The 20448-nt window shown below is 39.4% G+C and overlaps 3 protein-coding genes across 4 annotated transcripts; 1 reads left to right on the top strand and 2 right to left on the bottom strand.

Annotated features, from left to right (window-relative positions):
* Nucleotides 666-4234, bottom strand: LOC109719847 (protein IQ-DOMAIN 1-like). 2 transcript variants are annotated; one of them, XM_020246682.1, is made up of 6 exons: nucleotides 4019-4234; nucleotides 3419-3554; nucleotides 2650-2982; nucleotides 1945-2166; nucleotides 1757-1876; nucleotides 666-1636 (listed from the first exon to the last, which is right to left on the bottom strand). In XM_020246682.1, the coding sequence occupies exons 2-6, from the start codon at nucleotides 3491-3493 to the stop codon at nucleotides 980-982; spliced, it is 1407 nt and encodes a 468-aa protein (XP_020102271.1). In that variant the 5' UTR covers nucleotides 3494-3554; nucleotides 4019-4234; the 3' UTR covers nucleotides 666-979. The 2 variants fall into 2 exon arrangements, with proteins under 2 accessions (XP_020102271.1, XP_020102272.1); XM_020246683.1 differs by lacking the exon at nucleotides 4019-4234 and adding an exon at nucleotides 3837-3981.
* On the top strand, nucleotides 8670-14396 carry LOC109719346 (mitochondrial substrate carrier family protein C). The gene is made up of 7 exons (XM_020245949.1): nucleotides 8670-9961; nucleotides 10595-11012; nucleotides 11533-11677; nucleotides 12124-12239; nucleotides 12336-12414; nucleotides 12994-13227; nucleotides 13630-14396. Exons 1-7 carry the CDS (start codon nucleotides 8875-8877, stop codon nucleotides 13942-13944), a joined length of 2394 nt encoding a protein of 797 aa, XP_020101538.1. The 5' UTR covers nucleotides 8670-8874; the 3' UTR covers nucleotides 13945-14396.
* Nucleotides 15424-19654, bottom strand: LOC109719844. Its single transcript, XM_020246678.1, has 3 exons — nucleotides 18806-19654; nucleotides 16800-17584; nucleotides 15424-15936 (listed from the first exon to the last, which is right to left on the bottom strand). Exons 1-3 carry the CDS (start codon nucleotides 19544-19546, stop codon nucleotides 15681-15683), a joined length of 1782 nt encoding a protein of 593 aa, XP_020102267.1. The 5' UTR covers nucleotides 19547-19654; the 3' UTR covers nucleotides 15424-15680.

The raw sequence follows: 20448 nt of genomic DNA, 5'->3' as shown, positions 1-20448 counted from the left end.
CTACATTTAAATATGCAATCCAACAGTAAAAATATATAAAATATTATATAAAATTATTTTATAAATATAATTTTTGAACAAATAATTCGTTTGAATTATATTGAGCAAGTTGCTTGGGCTTAGTGGTAGGTACATAATTTGGATTTAGAATGATTACAATAAAATACATCAAATTCCAAAGCTGATGAACTCTGTTTGGAAATGCGGAAAAAATTACGTTACACACACGCAGGAACAAAATCTTATTTATTTGTATATGTAATATCATGTTTAGTATCTCACAAATCACAATAAGTAAATTATGACATAATCTTACACATGCTTGGCCACTAATTAAATTTGACTTGCATGTTAGAGATGTTTTTATTTTGTTAAATAAAAACTTACTAGAGACTTATTTAAAATGTATAGGTATTGATGTGTGTTGAAATTTCTGTTTTGAATCTTTAGTAAAGAGAGATCAAATTTTTTACATTATAAATTTTACATTCTACAAGCAGCAGGTTTTCTGCAATCTTTTGATTTCAATATTTTGGGATCACATTGAAATTCTAATTACAATATTCAATAAGTAGAGAACTCCATGAACAAAGATTATTTTGACAATGAACGATAGTAAGTCAAAATAGATGTCCTTTTTTCCTCCAAAATATGAAACAAATGACTAAAAATTAAAGGTACAATTATCTAAGTTTTAGTTGTTAACACTTAATAGTTAGTACACTAAACATAACTCTGCAAACACCCAACAACCAACCATTCTCAGCATACACAATCCAAACAAACACCACTATGTACATCGATTAAAAGCGAAAGCGCACAAAAACACCGCAACAACTCGACGTGATCAACGACACGAAATCACAGTTAGAAACATTTCACAAACATCCTTTTTTTGCCAATGAAACAAACCTCTCAGCCGAGGAAAATCCCACACACAACACGACAATCAGGCAATAAATAGAGGAGCCGAAGTGATCTACTTGTTCTCTCCATTGCTTGTTATTGAGGCAATTTCTAGCTTAGGGGGGCCAGAGTGCCGCCGCGCACCCTTCCCCGGGGACGTCAAGCCGGGCTTATCCATCGCCGGAAAAGATAGCCGCTTCTTCGCGGAGCACACGGCCCCCTTCTCGGGAGTATCAGTCTTATCGCTTAACAAGCTGTAGAACCGGGCCTTGGCCCGTGCAGACTCTGTCGACTGCATGTAGCCCGGGACAGCTGGTGAGCTCGCCAGACTGTCGTCGTCCCTTACAGAAGACACGAACACTCCTCCTAAACTGTGCCTTCTGGGCCGTTCCGATTGCACGCTGTGCATGCTGCGCAAATCGTCCTCTGCGGCCCACCGGCCGCTTCTCGGACTCATCGGTTTGATCTTTCGTGTCGTTGATGGGGGGGTCGAAGGGGATTGCCGGCTGGGTGGACGGGCCGGTCTGTGGCGCGCGGAAGGGGTTCGATCGATGAATGGTTTGTTATTGTCCTCTTTTGCAAGAGCGGCGACATTGTCCGGTGCTTTATTTGGCGTAGTGTGGCTTTCCCAGGGCCTCACGGCCATCCACCGCTCGAGCCAGCTCCAGCCCCACTGCGGGTTGTTGGGGTCGATGAATGTCGGGTTGGCGGTTCGGGAAGTGTTTTTCCACTATTCAATTTAAAAAAAAAAAAAAATGTTCGACAAATTAAGTAGCGAATAATGAGGTAGATGATGAAAAGGAGGGAACTTATTAGAGAGCATACAAGAATTCAAGGAGAAGAGCATGACCTGATGAGAAAACGCATAAGCGAGCGTCCTCTCTCTTCTTATTGCAGCTTCGTGCTTGCTTAAGAGATTGGCTTCGATTTTCTCTTTCGATTGAAGACTGTCATCCCAATTCTCACCAATCTGACAAAAAATTTGGATAAATAACCAGAAAGAGTACTGAAATCCATTCATATTCCACAAATACTTACCTTCAATTTCTCGAGTTCCCTTTCACGTTTCAGCTGAAGCTGTCTCTGAAGAGCCAGATTTTCTTCGGACATTCGTATTCTCCTAGAACGAATCTGTGATTGAAGTCTTGCCAGTGTCTGCATGGAACGTAAGGCGTTTGCCGTCTGACGCCTCACGGCATTTCCGTCGACCAGGGACTTCAGCCTGACAAGTCCTCTCAAGGCCCGCAAAGCTCTCCTCGCCTTGTTACAAATGTTTATAAAATTATATTAATTAGCTAAAAGAAGAAGAGCTTCGAGTAACAGGGGATAGTGCACAACAAGGTTCATCAAAAACTAACATGATAATTCCAATCTACCAAGTTTCACTATCAAGGAAAACTGAAGGATCTTGAGACACATCTCATTATCACTTCGAATATTTGCCGAGTTCAAACAATTCAATCTGTTTCACTTCTTGTCTTATCAAAATTAGGATTTTGACGGGAAAAAGTTCTTGCTTTGTCAACTTCAAATTTCTTTGATACCTAGAAGGTGAGCAGCGGAATGGCGACAAGTTTGTAGCAGATTTATTATCTTATTTATAGCATTCATCTTAGTTAACAGGATCATCTGACCGAGAAAAAATTTATAGGTAACAATCATGTGGCAAATGTAAGGGACAAGAGAAGGGGATTAAACAACATCAGCTGTAACAAGCTACAAATAAGTGCACTAATATTATACCTTGTACCCTCGGAAAGCGGTCTGGATCTTGATTGCAGCAACCTCCTCTCGCGATTTAGCCGAAACCCTAGTCGTGGCGGTGAGCCTAACAACCTCAGCAGCGGCTTGAGCGGCCACAGCAGCGGCCTCAGCTGCGACAGCCGAAGCAAGCGCAACAGAGTACACGTGCTTGTTCTGTTCATTCTCCGCACTCGTCAATCTAACTTCCTTAATCTCCTCAGAGGGAATAGGAGGAGGGGGTTGTGGTGGTAATGGACCATCACTTGCCGCCGATTCCGTAGGCGGCGGCTCCGAGTGCTTCACTTTTCCAAACCATCTCTTCTTAGACTTGCTCTTCCGGTGACGAAAGACGACAAATCAATCAGTTAAGGTTTATAATCATACTCAAAATATTCTTCGTTTTTATGGTAAACTCATGAATACTTCGAAAACTTTTTTGTTGGTTAAATATTTCTCCAAAAACAAATCACTAACTCAGTGAAAGTTACCACAAAAAAATACCTACACACTGGCTATCTATTATTCAAATAATTCACAAACTTATCTAATTATCCATACTCGAAAGCATTATCCATTGTATTTTCAACTTGTTCTACTTAAACAAAACAGGTAAGATAATTTTATCATAAGTTTTGTTTCTATATATTTGTTATGTTTCATATTCAACCTTTATTTAACCAAATTACTTCAATTTTTTTGTTCAAATTTAACCAAATTCACTGAAGAAGCTAAGGTTAGTTATAAAAAATAAAAAAAACACAGATTTTACCTTGGATTTGTTTTCCTTGGATTCGCAGCTAAAAATTTTCTTCACAGCAGCAAACCACTTATTCGTCCTGCCCATCTCTCTCTCTAATTCTTCTTATTTTTATAACCTTTTATTTTATTTTTTTCTCTACTTGAACCTTGGTCAATGAAAAAACACAACAAAAATAAGATCACATTAGAACAGTATAAAATCCAATACCCAAAATTTATTCTCCTTTTTTTTACACTTGATCCTTGATGAACAACACAATTAACTCATTAGAACAGTATAAAATCCAATACCAACACTAGATCCGAAGGGAGATTCCCTTTTACACCTAAAAACAACACGAAACCAAGAACACCAACTTCTCCAAGCCACAGAAAAAAAAAAAAAAAGGAAAAAAAGCTAATACCAATCAACAAGATCAAATTTTTACCCCGAAAAAACGAGTAACTACCACGAAGATCCCACCTTTCCCCGAGGAAACAAGCGAGGGAAACTAAAAAGATCGCATCGGAAACAACACCAAAGTGCGCAAACAGTGCAAACTAATAACCCCACCAACCCTAATAAAAGAAAAAAAAAAAAAAAAACTATTTTGGGATCCAAAGTTGTTACCTTTAGCTCATTTCCCCATCGCCGATCCCCAAAGCGATCACCTTTCCCCTTCTCCTCTCTCTCTCTCTCTCTCTCTCTCTCTCTCTCTACACGAAAGAGGAATCGAACGCTTGCTTTCTCTCTCGCTCTACCTCTTCTTCAAAAAAAGGCGACGGAGGGGGAGGAGAGAGAAAAGGAGACGGGGGAGGAAACGGAGAGAGACCGGGATTACGCGCACCCGGATTTGTACCCGGAACCCCCGGGCGAAGCTGATTGGCCGAGCTCGCGGGCCCCACCGGGGACGAGAGTGGGACCCACCGCCAGTGGAACGGAGGCTGTCCCTTTAACGAAAATTAAAATATAAAAAAAAATATGTAGGATTCCACTCTGAGGAGGATTGAAAACTATTCCCTGCACCCGGTGTATTCAATACCTTATCTATTCTTTCTTTCTACTACGTCCAAGGAGGGTTTGGGGACCAAAAGGTCACACGTGTTTCCCGCCCCCCCCTCTCTCTCCCTCTCTCTCTCTCTCTCTCTATATATATATTATATATATAGGCCGTGGCTACTATACTATCATGAGTATTGGAGCCCTCGTACTTATAAGTTGTTTTTAATAATGGAGCTTTCGAATCGACGATCCACTCCGTTAAATATGATCTAGAGTGTTTGAAACTTCTAGAAAATAAATTTCGTAAATTTTCGAAATCATAATAAAGNCAAATTTTAAACTTCAAATTTTAAAATTTTAAATCTCTAAATTCTATGAAATTAATTAATTAATTTTATTAATAATACGCGTAATAAATTGCGTAATAAAATCTAATCTGATAGATGCAATTTAAATTATATAAAATATCGCTGTATAAAAAAATACGAAATTTAAATTTCATGACTAAAATTTTAAAAATATAGTGTTTATGTGTGTATATATATATAATTAATTTTATTAAACAATTCTTCTACTATTTTATTTTCCTTCTATTTATTATTATTTTTAAATTATTTTGATAGATTTATTTCAAATTATTTTCATATAAATTTTTATATAATAAATTGTTGTATAAATTTACTTTGCGCATATATCAGTTTTAATGACTTTTATTTAAATAGATTTAACTATTAAATTATTTTTATATAATTTTTATTTAATTAATAATTAGACTTATAAAACTATATAAAAATATTTAAAAAAAAATTATAATAAAAATATTTTTATATCTGCAGCATCGCGCGGGTATTTCACTAGTACTACTTAAAAATTAGGAAAACTTGAAATATCATCTATGTGGTTTCGCACTTTCCCACTTAGTAATTTGTATTTTAAAGTGCATCACTTTTATACCCTGTATTTTTTTTTTGGTTATTCTCTCTACTATTTTTTTTCGTTAAATCAGTGACAAAGTTAAAAATAAAAGGTACTAAAGTGAATATTTGATAAATCTATGGAAGGTATCTGAAGTTTTTTGTACATATAATTGAACAAAATATTAATGGAGGAACAGACAAAAAGAGAAAAATAAAATAATAAGATATTAACTTGATATATTTTAAACCACGTGATATTAAAATGAGAAAGTGTGAAACTACAGGGGTGGTATTTGAAGTTTATCTAAAATTTTATAATAGGGATCTCTAAATCAAATCTAAATTGATATTGTTGGTTTTGGTTTTTCAATGGAATTCCAAAAATTATATTTTAACAACTTAGTATAATATATGTGACGTAATATTAATTATAAACTTGTACAAATTATTCAGTATATTTCCACTTATTTTAAATATTTTTTTAATTCCAAGCCCTGATTGTAATCTCAACTACGATATTTTAGGATATTTAAATAACACTCATTAAATAACAGTTCTTTCTCTACTATTCGATTATTCCACTATCTAATGACTTAGTAGTAGATTTCTTGTGCATATATATATATATATATTATTTAAATAAATAGTATAAGATTATATAATATCAAATTAGATTTTTAAATTTAAGATATTAATTTTTAACAATTAGTTGCTAATGAGATAGATCCGGTGCATGCTAATTTCTCGCATAGAAACCGTCCCCAGGATAAGAATAGCGTAAAGGGTGGGTTGTAAATTAAGTGGGTTTTGTTATTAAAGCGCTTTTTTGGAAGAGGGATTAGGAAAAGTAACAAGAAAAAGCTTGTTGATGGGGGGGTTTTTTAAAGGCAAAGCTGCAAAAATGGGAATTGATTACTGTAAAACAAGTCACAAGTGTTGACTAATTATAGAACTTAAATTATGACATGATTATTGTTGGATGAATACCAAACTAGTGCTAACATTATTTAATTTTTTTTAATCAATTTTTATTTTGGCGAAACTAGATGCATCAAAATTCGATTTTTGTTGTAGCAGAACCATAGGAATTTTTAATTTACTTTAGACTTTTTATTTGTGGTAATATTTGACAAATATAAAAATATAAAGTTTCTGCTACACAATGAAACGGTTGAAATAAGGTTTTAAACCCGTAAAAGAGAAACTCCAAGTTAGGTAGTTAACCTGTCAGATCGTTGGCGCTAATTATTAATTCCAAAGCTAAAGTTAGATAGTTAAACCGTCGGATCGTTGGCGCTAACTATTAATACCAAATGCTCGAGCTGTTAGACATACGCAACCAATTCACTTAAAGCGTTGACCTCACGCCATTTTGAACATGACTCTGCCCAATATAACCTCCCGTCACAAGTAGGGCCCACTTCGAACATGACTCGGCTTAACATAACCTTCCGTCACAGGACAGGATCCTGGTCCATCTAAACACATTTGCAACATGCGGGAATCAAACCAATGATCTTTGGCTCTAATGCCACTTGTCGGATCGTTGGCGCTAACCATTAATTCCAAAAGTTCGAGTTGTTCGAAATACGCAACCAATTCACTTAAAGTGTATAAATACAGTGCCCACAGATCTCAATTGTGACTCGGCCCACCCGACCTCACGCCACTTCGAATATGACTTGGCCGATCCAGAGTCACGGCATTTCGAACGTGACTCAGCCCAACATGGCATCCTGTCACAGGGCAGAATGCTGACCCATTTAAGCCAACAAAAACTTGTGAATTTAACTATAGATCATAACTTTTAAACCGAATAATACTACAAGATGATATACACTATATTATACTGATACTTAATAAAATCTCTGAATATGTTCGGTGAAGTTGGTTATAGAAAGGTAGAACTCAAGTAATTGTAGAACAATTGCTTTTGTAAGTGGTTCTTTACAAATAATAATTTTTATGCTTTATAAAAGTACCTGGAGAGTCATTTTTTATGAAGATGCTTCTGAGAAGTCCCTTTAAGAAAAGCTGCAGCAAAAAACATTAGCTTAATCCGTAGTACTACTTGTACCTTACTACAGCAACACATCTACATGCATGCTCCATTTCCACCTGTGTAATTATTAGGAGCATTTTTTTTCCTTTTTCTTTTTTTAAAAAAACTCTCTCATGTTTTAAGTGGTTGGTAGTGGACCTAGTGGTAGGATAAGTTCCATGGCACAGAGAATTCACGGGCACTGGACACAGGTCACATTTTTTTTTCTTTTTCAAGTAAGGATATATCACGGATATTTGGTGATCATATAATAAATTTTTTAAAATAAATTTAATTTAAAATATACATTAATTAAATTTTAAATTTTAAAAAGTTTAAGTTACAACTCGGTGTACTAATCTTATCCACAAATTTTTGACACTAATAAAAATTTTTTCAAGTTCGAATCCTAGTTAATTCACATTTCAGTTAAATTTATTTTTAAATAAAATAAACGAAGCGGGTAGTGTGTTACCTATTTTTAAAAAAAAAAATTTTTTTTTTTAAAAAAAAATCAACCTCCTCCAAATGTTTACACACGCACAGCACTAGTAGTGATGCAAACGGGGCGGATCCGGGGGCGGGAGAGTTCCCCCACCTCCCGCTCCATTTCTTATCGGGCCGGGGCGGATTCGGGGCGGGTTACTTTTCATTTTATTTTTGGCTCCCACTTACCGCTCCATTCGGGGCGGATCGGGGCGGGAGCCGGATTTTTGACGGATCGGGGCGGATTGAAGGAAGAAAAGAATCTCCCACCTCCCGCTCCATTTACTTGGCGGATCGGGGCTGATTCGGGACGGGTTATATTTTTTTATATTTTTTGTTCCCACTTACCACCCCATTCGGGGCGGATCGGGGCGGAGCTCCACCAACCCGAATCCATTTGCATCCCTAAGCACTAGTGCCTAATCAACCCTCCGATCAACCTCCACAGTTAATCTCCACCGTCCAATAATGAGCGGTGGAGATTGGCCAGTGTATAGTTCTGCGGTGCATCGGACGTCTCCGCATGCGCTTACGACCTTTCGCACGTACGTGGCCCCCGTGCTACTACGCGCCGGGCGTCCACGTCATATTATCATCAGCGTTATCCTTTTCCGACACCCATAACTTCGACACTTATTGCGTACCCAAACATGGGTTCCACAGTAACACGGGCTCATAAAGTGCACGAACGGACGAACCCAAGGTGGGTTCAAATATTGGGTCGAATTGTGGGTTGAAATTAGTTCGCGACTTTATCCAACGGAATTAAAAATAATTACTTGATATTCCCACCCCCTTTTATTTCGCCACTCTTCGTTTCTCTCCTCCACTGCCCCTTCGTCTCTCTCTCTCTCTCTGCGAGCTCATCCGAAACTTCACACTCTCTCTCCTCTCTCTCTCTCTCTCTCTCTCTCTCTCTCTACGATCGATCTAGGGTTTCCCATTTCGCCATTTTGAGGGGGAGCGGTGAGCGAGCGATGTGATCGTCCTTTTCGGCGGACGAATTGCTTCGTCTCCGATCGCTCTAGGGTTTCCGTACGATGGTTTCGGGGCCCGATCCGGTGGAGTCCCTCGTCCACGCCGTGAGGGGCGCGCTCTCGCCGATCGAGGCCGGGTTCTCGCGCGCGGCGAGGGATCTGGAGTCGCACTTGCGGAGTTCGAGAGGGGAGGCGGGGAGAGCCGAGTTGTTGGAGAAACCTGGCGGGTTGGCGACGAAGAATCGGACCGATGATGCGGTTTTTAGGGTTTCTGCGGCCGCGGAGGAGACGAAGAAGGGTTTTTCCGCTATGAAGATGCCTATGAAGTCGCTTCTCGGAGCCCTATTCCCTAATTCGTCCAATGGGAATGGCGGAGGCGGGGCAAAGGCGGATTCAGTGAGGAAACAGGGGAAAGAGGAGGCTAGGGATGGATCGTGCACGAATTGCTTGCAATTTGTGGCGGATTGGTCAATTCTACTCAATAACTTAGCTCAGGCTGTTCCGAGCCCTTTCAAATCTGTCAAAAAGTGCTTCGGGACGCAGCGGGAACAAGAAGACGAATCCTTATTTGTTCCTCTACAGAAGGCGCAAAGCGGAGAATTTCACAGGGCCATAATTTGGGAGAAGCATAGGGATTCAAACTCGATTGGAGATTCCTTGTCTCTAGAACTGCTACTATGTCTCGCAATTGACAGTTTGGTTCACAATTTTCAGATGCTTGAATTGATTTGCAAGGTTTCTAAACCTTCCCTGCTTCCTCAATTTGATCATTTGAAGATAATCAAGGGTTTGATCAGTGGTAAAAAAGCGGATTTTGATGGCTTCCTCTCAAATATGAGGTTTGCGAGAGTCAGTGGTGCCCCGGCTAGTTTGGTAGGGGCAGCTTCTTCTTCTGTTAGTGATGAGAACGAGGCCCGTGCCTCTAGTGGTGGCACAGAGGAACCCGAGAGTAGCTTACCTCAAAAGCTTGCGAGTGGATTACTTAACATTCCCTTGTCGAACGTTGAGCGCTTGCGGTCTACCCTATCGACTGTTTCTTTGACTGAATTGATTGAGTTCATTCCTCAGTTGGCCAGGTCCACCACAGATCACCCTGATAAGAAGAAGCTATTCTCGGTTCAAGATTTCTTTCGGTACACAGAAGCTGAAGGTATACCTGTAATTGTAGAGCTAATGTGATTTTAGAAGCACTAAGGCCTTATGCTTTCACTTTTGTCTTGAATGAAGGTCATCTGAATCGACAGCCACTATATTAAACATTGTATACAGTATTCAAAGTACTTACGAACCTAATTTTAGGAATTTTTTTTAAATCCATCTTATGATCAAACAATATATCACAATTGGCAATTTTAGCAGCCGGGATAAGGTGTTTGCTCTTTAACTGTGCAGAAGAATCCAAATTAGTTGATAAAATGTTTGAAATACTTTTCATTATCCAGAGATCAATTCCCTTATCTTAAATTGGAAGACTCTGTCCTCTATTTTTCTAAGATTGTGTCAGTTATCACCCTCTTTTGTGAGTTGACACACTAGAAAATAATTTTTAAAGATAATGAAATTTCGTACATAGTTTTTTTTCTAGTCCTCTGGAATATGTTTAGCAGTGTGAATCAAGTGCTCTCGAGCATCTTAACAACCCTAGGATTCTCAAGCTTAACAAAATTTTAAAAGAGACCTGGGGAAATCTATTTGTGTAATTTTGCGTGTTTGCTGGATAATTTTAATTGTTTGTAGTTATTTGATTTTTCATTGCCTGCTTTACCTTTTTTTTATGCTTCAGGAAGGCGATTCTTTGAAGAGTTGGACAGAGATGGTGATGGGCATGTAACTCTAGAAGATCTTGAAATTGCTATGAGAAAGAGGCGCCTGCCAAGGAGGTATGCACGCGATTTGTTCCGACGAACTAGAAGAAACCTATTTTCAAAATCTATTGGCTGGAAACAATTTTTGTCCTTAATGGAGCAGAAGGAGCCAACGATACTTCGAGCGTATACTACCCTTTGTTTGAGCAAGTCCGGAACACTTCAAAAGAATCAAATCTTGACGTCACTAAAAAGTGCAGGTCTTCCTGCAAATGAAGATAATGCTGTTGCAATGATGCGTTATCTCAACGCAGGCTCCGGAGGATCAATTTCATACAGTCATTTTCGGAATTTCATGCTTCTCCTTCCTTCAGAGCGTCTTGAAGATGATCCAAGGTATGTTATGTGAATTTGGTTAAATTGAAATTTTCCATATGGCATATGAAATTTAGTCGGCAAGAAAATAATCCTTGCATATCTGCAATTTTAGCATGTACTTATGAGATACTACTTTATTATCATTTTGTTTCCTGTAAGGTATCTCCTGTGTCAAATGATCTTAGCTTTGTCTCAACCGAACACCTCTAGATATCGATGCTTTAGTTACACAAATCCATTTGCTTCTTATGTAGTTTTGGTAAGTGATAAATTTTGAAATGAGCTGGATAGAATTCGCTTTTCGTTTTTCTCCTTGTTGGCCTTTAGATTCATACTTCAATACATGCAAAACGGTGTGCTCAATTTTGATTCTAAATTTTTCTAAACATCTATGAATTAATGGGTATATTAGCCTGATTTTTTGAAATCTGGTTTCACTAGTTAGAGTCACAACATTGATCTATTAGTTTGTTTAATTTCATTTCTGGATGCTATACTCTCTTTGTTGAGTGATTTGGTCATTCAAAATCATATCTAGGAGCATCTGGTTTGAAGCTGCTACAGTTGTTGCCATCCCCCCACCAGTGCAAATATCTGCTGAAAATGTTCTAAAGTCTGCTTTGGCCGGAGGTCTTGCTTCCGCACTTTCCACTTCTGTTATGCATCCTATAGACACAATGAAGGTATCTCTTAAATCACCATACCTAATTTGAGTTCTTTTTGTTTATTAATATAATTCTGTATAGGCTGTTTATTTGAATACAATAAACCTTCATTCTGAGGTTGTTCATTGTTTAGATGTAACTGAAGAACTTCTTCATTGGCTGACTGAGTAATTCTTCTAATACTTTCAGTGACGGTTCCGGAGAATGTACACCATTCATTGTGATTTGCTTTTACAATTTTCAAAGAGCCTTTCTCTCTTATTCTTTTTTAATGTATTGCCTCTTCTGGTACTTTTGATTATATTGCTTTGACCTTAAATTGATAAACCAAATGGTTAACTTTCTGGAAGAAAGGCCCTCAGAAGTAAATCTTTCTTCCAATAGGGTATTGCAAGCATTTCTAAAATTTATTTGGCATCTAGAATTTCACCAACTAACCTTTTGTGAGTTTCGTACCATAACAGACGCGTGTACAAGCGTCAACACTCTCATTCCCAGAACTCATCTCTAAGCTCCCACAAATTGGGCTTAAGGGACTATACAGAGGCTCTATTCCTGCAATTCTCGGACAGTTTTCGAGGTCAATTGTTTTTTCTGATTCGTATGTTGCACTCTTTTCTAACTTTTTTTTCCCTATGCTTCACTAGTACTCATTTCTCTTTTCTTCCACTGACAGCCATGGATTGAGGACTGGGATATTCGAAGCGAGCAAGCTTGTGTTAATCAATGTAGCCCCAACACTCCCAGATATTCAGGTAATATTGATTTTCCTGCAATAAGTTTTTCACGATGGAATCTGGGTTCCTTTCTTATTGTTGAAAAGTTTTCCTGCTTCTCTCATGCAGTTTCCATTATCCATATGTTACCATTTCATTGCTTCTTCAAATTAGTAATTGTGGAGTTGCATCACGCACTCATTCTTTTCCTTTTGGGAACAACGTATTACTTCTTTGCTTTATCTGTTTGAATTTTTTTTTCCCTCTCCATGTATTCCTATCCCTGTGAAACTTCTTAGTACTTGTTTATTTTGAACTTGCTGCTATCTATATGTAAGAATTACTATTTGAACATTGGTATGCGCATGGCAGCTGAAATGGGCTTAATATTTCCTAAATAGACATGTAATTTTAAGAGCTCCTGGGGTTGATATCCTTTTCATAATTTTATTAAGTCACCAATGCAATTTGCCCAAGTGTGACTCCATTATTTGCGTAGTTTTTTACATTTGTGGATCATTTCGCAGTTACTAGTTTGATTTGGTTGCACGGGAGTGATTGTTTATTCTAGTTCGATTTGGTTGCATGGGATGGGAGTTTACATGCGCTCCTTTGTAGGTGCAATCTATAGCATCTTTCTGCAGCACAATCCTGGGGACAGCTGTACGGATTCCCTGTGAAGTTCTTAAGCAGCGGCTGCAGGCTGGCATCTTTGATAACGTAGGAGAAGCAATTGTGGGTACTTTAAGGCAAGACGGACCTAAGGGCTTCTTCCGTGGTACTGGAGCAACTCTTTGCAGAGAAGTTCCGTTCTATGTTGCTGGCTTGAGTCTTTATGGAGAAGCGAAAAAGGTGTGTACTAATTTGTTTGCCCCTACTTGATCGTTCCATCTTTTCCACAAATCAGACCTCTATTACTCTTAAGTTGGTTCAAGGTTTTTGGAAAAAGGGAAAAAAAAATCCTCTGTTAAGAACATTGTGCTTCTTGTTTGTTTTCTACTTGATGCATTATAATTGTTGCTATCTGCTTGTTGTCAACACTTCCTTCAAGCAATGCTACAAAGTACCTAAAAAATGCGCCTCAGGAGTTTGTGGTTAGTCAACGTTCTGGCCGTGGCTTTGAAAAGTTGACTTATCAACAAACATTTTGGAATGCATTCAGATGTGCACATAGCATTACTCAATTTCCTTTACTTTCAAAACTCTTTTTGTATCTCATCCTTTGTATCTCTTTCCCTCTCTGTCCCCATAAAGGCCACACAGAGCCTCCTGAACCGGGACTTGGAACCGTGGGAGACGGTGGTGGTGGGGGCGCTGTCGGGCGGGCTAGCAGCCGTCATTACCACTCCATTCGACGTGATGAAGACGCGGATGATGACGGCCCCGCAGGGGGTGCCCGTGTCAATGCAGATGGTGGCCTTCTCCATCCTCAGGCAAGAGGGGCCCCTCGGCCTCTTCAAGGGTGCCGTCCCCCGCTTCTTCTGGATCGCCCCCCTTGGCGCGATGAACTTTGCCGGCTACGAGCTCGCGAAGAAGGCCATGGATAAGAGCGATCAGATGGATGGATAACGCACCAGTTTTGTTAGAGAACAACAGGAAAGAAAATGATGACGTTTTTTGTGGGTCGGCCTCTCCCATCCATATTACTTGGGCAGGATGAACTCAGAGAGGCTGTGTAACCACCCCCTCCCCCCTCTTTTTTTTTTATTTTTTAAAATTTTAATTGTCCCATTACAGTCTCTACTGATGCGTTGTTTGGTTTCATATAAATTTTTGACGTTCTAAAAGAGAAGTTTGGGTTCCCTTGGGCCTTTGGAAAAAAATCATCAATTTTTCTTTTTTACTTATTTTGTTCTAGAGCCCCTCAGCTATTTAAGCTGATTGGCGATTAGATTAGATCTTTACTTAGACCTATTGTGCATAGTTGTGATCTTGGCAAATTCTTCGTGTATGTTGATGTTTAATATCACTGAGAGGTGATGTATTGAAATGGCAAGGTTCGCTCCTTTTATTTCGTTGATTGATTGATGTTCATGATGATTAGAGTATTAGACTTATTTTTTTTTTTATTGTGGGAAAAATAGCGGTAAATATACTTGTCGTTTCTTATGTAGGTCCGTGAAAATTATATCATAATCGAAATCTTTGCAATTTACACAATAAAATGTTTATCCAAAACTAAATGAATTGAATTTTCTTTTGCGCGCCGGAAGTCTAATTCTCTAAACTCATTGCCTAATTTCTAGAGTCTCAAGCCTGTCTATCCAGATTCTCCTCCAAACATCCAGTGTTGGAAGCAGACTAATATATGACAAAAATTTTTGGGAAAACTTTAAATATCATCTATGTGGCTTCACATTTTTTACTTTAGTATCCTATAGTATAAAGTGTATTCTGTGGTATCAATTTAGTGTCTTATGATTTCATTTTTATCATTTTATTATTGATTCTACTAATTTTTTTCGTTAAATCAATAACTAGCCGAAGTTAAAACTAAGGAGTACTAAAGTGAATATTCAATAAATCTAAGTGGAGTATCTAAAATTTTTTGTATATAATTTAACAAAATATTAACAGAAAAACTGACAAAAAGATAATAATAAAACCACAGGACAGTAAATACACTTTAAACTACAGAGCACTAAAGTGAGAAATGCAGAACCACAGAAGTGGTATCTAAAGTTTACCCAAATTTTTATGCAAAAGCTCCTTCTAATACCGAACATATTAACAGGACACATCCATCGCTCATCAAAAGGACAATACCAACAAAGAGATTGTAACACATGTTTACCTCGGGAGATAGATCTAGATTATAATTCAATACTCTCAACTCATTCAGAAAAAGATTAGATGAAAACAACAACAACAACTAACTTAGGCGCCAAACTCCAAATTACTCGACAGCAACAACAAATTATGGCAGAAAAGTTCATGCAGCAAAGGTTCTCCATATTCGGCAGACGACAACAAATTATGGCAGAAAATTTCTTGTAGCAAAGTTATGCCATCTCCGTCGCCTGCCGACAACAACATGGATTAAAAAGATGCAAATCAAGAACCACAAAACAGAAAACCGCAAAAGAGCAACATGAGATTCAAGGGACCATTCAAATTGCTATACAAGCATGAGAAGCTCTTTAATATGCTGACCACAGAAATATTGGTTCGAACAATATTACCATGCTATAAACTAATTAAACAGTTATTCTAAGACTTTTTTGACAATGACACGAGTTTGGCAGATAGTATTCAAAAGAACAAAATGGAGCGACAACTTTCTGATCACATAAATTTGAGCCAGCCTAATACCGGCGACGATCATAGTTGTTATAGTTATTACCATAATACACACGATTATGGTCAGTAATATGGTGCCAACCATGGAAATCGTACTCATCATCCTCGTCTTCATCCTCATCGTTGAAAAAGTCCTCGTCATCATCCTCGTCCTCTGTATCATCGTACAAAATGTTACCTTCCTCCCACAGCGGGCAAGAACAAGTCGCCCTTTTATCTTTCCATTCCTTTCCGCAGGTATAGCAGAATTCATGTCCACACCTGCAACAGAGAATAAGATTTCAAATATTGTGTGTGTGTGAAGGAGAGCAAGAGAAGCTGTTGAAGCTGTTCCTGCTGCCATAACAATCTCTAGTACAAAGTTTTTTCAACACAAACTACCATACAAAATCTGGAATACAAGATAATACATACAAAGTCTTTTCACACAATTTAACTTACAAAATCTGAATACAAGAAACACCAATAGAAGGGCCAGAGCAGCAAAAGCATGACCAAGTTCCCAAATGTGATAGATTGTGTGCTTAGTATAACTGTTAGACGCTCCCTTGCGTGCTTTTCCAAGATATATTATTTATCTTTTTGTTCACTAGTTAGTCAGCTCACGATTTGTAGCAGTAAATCATCATTGATCCTTTTCTCCTAATAATATGAGGTTGGCTAAAGCAACACCATATTTTGGCACCAATAAATATTATGAGTAGTCCCAGTACTATCCCAATTTTGTGATTCAGGTTCTAGTACTTTTCACTTAAACGCTCGAGTACCGGAACTTTTTCATGCATTGCAATTTCCATCCTTTGGCGCACCCCCCACCCCCAGCCCCTTCCCCCCCCAACCAAAAAAAAAGAAAAAAGAAAAAACTAACAATAAGTGACTATCCAAAAAATTACTTTCAAAACTTATTGCAAGCAAACTGAAACAAGACACTTTTTACGATCAGGGATAAAATTGCAATATGTAAGAAAGTTCAGGATTATAGTGTTTAAGTGAAAAGTAGTATAGGGACTGGGTTCCAATATGGGGAAAGTTCAAAAACTACCCATACATTTTTTACTCAATGAAAGGTTGAGAGGAAATGATATGGAGCATATAAGAAACATAAAGCACAAGAAAAAGGGCACCTGCAAGTCATATGAAAGCAGCCCTCGGCCAGTTCAATCATATTGTTGCATTTGGTGCACTGTCTCCATAATTTCTGTCTAGCAAGGGACTGCAGCTTTGCATCCTCAGGACGGGGATGTGGATGCAGCCTTTTGTAGTCATAACACGACATCTGGTCATGCCACAGAACTTTGCACTTAATGCAGAAAGGTCCATTACATTTGATACACACTCTTAACCCCGAAGTGTCAACAAAGGGTTTCTTAGAGGAAGAAGACTCCTGCTGAGGGCGCATCGCTTCATCCAGTGACATCAAGGCCGAGCACTTTGGGTTGGGGCAATAGACTTTCTCGGCTGCAGGAATAGATTCTTCCTTTATGCGCTGGGTCATAATCTCTAGAAGTTTTGGTGACAAGAACTTTCTAGAACTTTCAACATTCAGTTTCATGTTGCAGCCATCATGCGGACAAGAGGGGAGCATCCCATGGAGTAACTTCACTTCCGCATGTTGCTTCATACAAGAAAAGCAGAAGTGGTGCGAGCAGCCATTGACAGCAAACATCTCAGAAGAATCAGTAGCTTCCAAACAGATGATGCATGTTTCTTTTGTATTTTTGCTGGGACTAACATCTGCTTTCTTTGTGATCTGAGAGTCTATCACGTCCTTCGCAAATTTAAAGACATATTTGACATGGTTCCGCGGCAGCAGGAACATTCGGTATCCTTCGAATTTCCTTTGTAGTAATGAAACTTGGTTGATCGTATTTGCAACCTTACGTTGCCTGACGATCCATTTTCCAGTCAACTGCAATAGGATTTAAAAAGATGAGCGGATATACTCAACAATGTAGTAGTTCTTTGTATGTGCAGAAAAGACCTTCACTTTTATGTAAAGTGAAAGCTCGTCAAGATCAAGTTTTATTGTGAAACAGTAAATCATCATTAAAGCATTGATAAAAAGCATACACAAGTGCATGTAAACTATACACAACCATGAGGAGAGATAACAATACTGTAAGACATTAGCATATAAACCGAGGATTTAAAGTTCACTTTCACGATGATCAAATTTGGGCCAAAATTCTAGGTTTCAGCCAATAGGAACAGAGAGAATACCAACACAGCGTTGCCCTGAAGCAATTATAATTACTGAATACTTATGCCTCATTTACTTAAGGCTTCCTTAATATCAAATGCATGGCTACCACTTCGATGCTCAACTCATTCTCTAATTTCAAAAGCCTATGTAGGTTCATGACAAAGTTAAGTAGCATTAAAGTCCACCTTCCGACCAACAGCTTCAATAAATCAAATAATCTACTCTATACTTCCAATCAGAATAAAAAATCACAACATACATATTTACAGAAGATGATAGCTTGTTTGACATCACTCATTCTTTTCAACTGTTTCTAAAACTTCTGTTTTGTAATCAAATATTAAACATTTATGCAACTTTAAACTTGATTGCATTGAGAAGTGAATTTTCTTTTTTCTTCACTCACAGGGACTTCAACATTTCTTTCTCCATCCCCTTCATTGCCCCTCACAAATCTTCAGTAAGAAGCCTCATCCCAAGACCATAGACCCAAACTCCATATACCAAAACTCCCACCCCAAAACAGTGGCCACTCCAAACCATATAGGAACTCTACAAAACATGTTTTGTTTTCGATTTCTTTAAGCTGAAAAGTAAATTCCCTACCCCTTCTCTTCCACTCCACGAACCACATAAGCAACACGATGGCCTAAAAGTTCCCAAGAGTGAAATCATATCGATACCCAGCATATCCAATCGAAACACGCTGGAATTCAAGGAACGATAACAACTTCTACAGTGAAAGATAAGACCCTAACAAAAATCAGTTCTAAGCAGATCATACCCCTTCTTTTCCAGTCCAAAAGGGCAACAAAGGACCATCAAGACCTAAAAGTCCCAGGAATCAACATCAGGCTCGTAAATTCAAACAACATTAAACATCAAACGAGAATGAGATTCAATAATTCTATAAGAAGGATATCTCACATGATTATAAAGGACCTTATAGTCCGAGAACACATTGATCCTTTTGATGCCCAAAGAGATGGCCGCGTTGAGCCCCTCGATCAGCGCCTTCGTCTCCAACATCTCGCGGCTGGTAGCCTCCGCCGGCATTGGCTTCTGAATCTTAAGCACCAAATTGTCCCTGGGATCGCACACCGCCACCCCGATCGCTCCAAAGATGACCGAGGAGCCCTCCTCCTTCGCACTCGCCATCCCCTTGAAGTAGAGCCGGAACGGCTCCTCGGCCTCGCCGTCGCCGCCGCGCCCGGGCCCGGGCCCGGGCCCCATCGGGCGCTCGAAGTCGTCGCCGAACTCGTCCCACTCCTCGTCGGGCATCATGAGGATATCGTGCGCGAATCGCCCGTCGTGGGCGCGGCGGCGGAGGTCGTCGGCGACGCGGCGGCGCTCGGCCTGGGTCTCCTCGCTGTCCTTCCGCTCCTGGCGGAAGCGCTCGAGCTCTAGGGCTTGGAGGCCGAGGACGAAGACGAGGTCGCCGCCGTCGCCCTCACCTTTTCCGGCGATCGCCACGGCGGAGGATGACGACGGCGCTGCGGCGGCTGAGGCGGAGGCGGAGGAGGAGGGGAGGAGGGCGAGGGAGGCGGCCATGGCCTCCTCCATTTGGAGGCGAAAGGCGAGGTCGAGATCGGACTCGGCGGATCGCGCGGCCATGAACTCGCGGTGTTGGTCGGAGACGACGTGGTCGAGCTCCTCGGCGTCGTCCATGAGAACGAAAGGAAACGCCCGTCTCTGTCTCTGTCTCTGTCTCTCTCTCTCTCTCTCTCTACCCTCGCTTACTCGCTCGCTCTCTTTTATAAACAAAACAAAACCCCTCGCTCGCTCTCTTTTATAAACAAAACAAAACCCCTCGCTCGCTATTCGAATCGCACCCATCGCAGTTTCCGGACCCGAGAATCCCAAATTCGTTTCGGTTCCCCCGGAAGGGGTGCAAATAGATCCAGGTTGGTGTAGCTCCCGCCCTAGAGTTGTAAATGAATATGGATATCTAAATTTTATCTAAATTCAAATCCGAATGAAGCGGATTTCATCTGATATAAATGGATATAGATTTGGATATGAATATCAAAAATAAAAATCCAACAGATATGAATTTGGATATGGATATTGATTGTACCCGATCCGAATCCGAACCCGAACCCAAACCCGAACCCGAATCCAAACTCGAAACCAAACAAATTTAATATGATATAATATATAAAAAAATTCAAGCCTTTAGATCTGAATCTAAAGGCTCCAAAAAAAAACTTACACTTTTATAATCTAAACCAAAATACACACACACACACACACACACATATATATATATATATATATATATATATAGAGTCCGGCTACTATGCTATCGGTAGCACGGAGCGCTCCGTGCTACCAAGTTGTTTTCGATGATGCGGCTTCCAAATCGACGATCGGCTCCGTTAGACTTGATCTACACTATTGAAAGTATTTNTACATCTTTCTATCCAATGGCTAAAAACTCAAAAGCACCAACCCCTTGGTGCTTTTAAGAGTATTCTAGCTCAAGTATATACATATATATAGAGTCCGACTACTATGCTATTAATAGCACAAAGCACTTGGTGCTACCAAGTTTTTTGCCGTTAGATCTA

The sequence above is a fragment of the Ananas comosus genome, linkage group 13 (assembly GCF_001540865.1).
Source record: "Ananas comosus cultivar F153 linkage group 13, ASM154086v1, whole genome shotgun sequence".
In the NCBI taxonomy this organism is placed as follows: domain Eukaryota; kingdom Viridiplantae; phylum Streptophyta; class Magnoliopsida; order Poales; family Bromeliaceae; genus Ananas; species Ananas comosus.
The sequence above is the reverse complement of the archived record's forward strand: the minus strand, read 5'-3'. Positions and strand labels throughout refer to the sequence as shown.

Bases quoted from the DNA above. Each gene is read 5' to 3' on its own strand.
- LOC109719847 (XM_020246682.1), bottom strand. From the start codon at position 3,493: ATGGGCAGGACGAATAAGTGGTTTGCTGCTGTGAAGAAAATTTTTAGC. The intron at 2,983-3,418 runs GTAAAATCTGTG...CGTCACCGGAAG, and splicing joins CCAAGGAAAACAAATCCAAG to AGCAAGTCTAAGAAGAGATG. The intron at 1,877-1,944 runs GTAAGTATTTGT...ATTTTTTGTCAG, and splicing joins GGGAACTCGAGAAATTGAAG to ATTGGTGAGAATTGGGATGA.
- LOC109719346 (XM_020245949.1), top strand. From the start codon at position 8,875: ATGGTTTCGGGGCCCGATCCGGTGGAGTCCCTCGTCCACGCCGTGAGG. The intron at 12,240-12,335 runs GTCAATTGTTTT...TTCCACTGACAG, and splicing joins ATTCTCGGACAGTTTTCGAG to CCATGGATTGAGGACTGGGA. The intron at 13,228-13,629 runs GTGTGTACTAAT...GTCCCCATAAAG, and splicing joins TTTATGGAGAAGCGAAAAAG to GCCACACAGAGCCTCCTGAA.
- LOC109719844 (XM_020246678.1), bottom strand. From the start codon at position 19,546: ATGGACGACGCCGAGGAGCTCGACCACGTCGTCTCCGACCAACACCGC. The intron at 17,585-18,805 runs GTGAGATATCCT...ATCCTATTGCAG, and splicing joins ATAAGGTCCTTTATAATCAT to TTGACTGGAAAATGGATCGT. The intron at 15,937-16,799 runs GTGCCCTTTTTC...TCTCTGTTGCAG, and splicing joins TGCTTTCATATGACTTGCAG to GTGTGGACATGAATTCTGCT.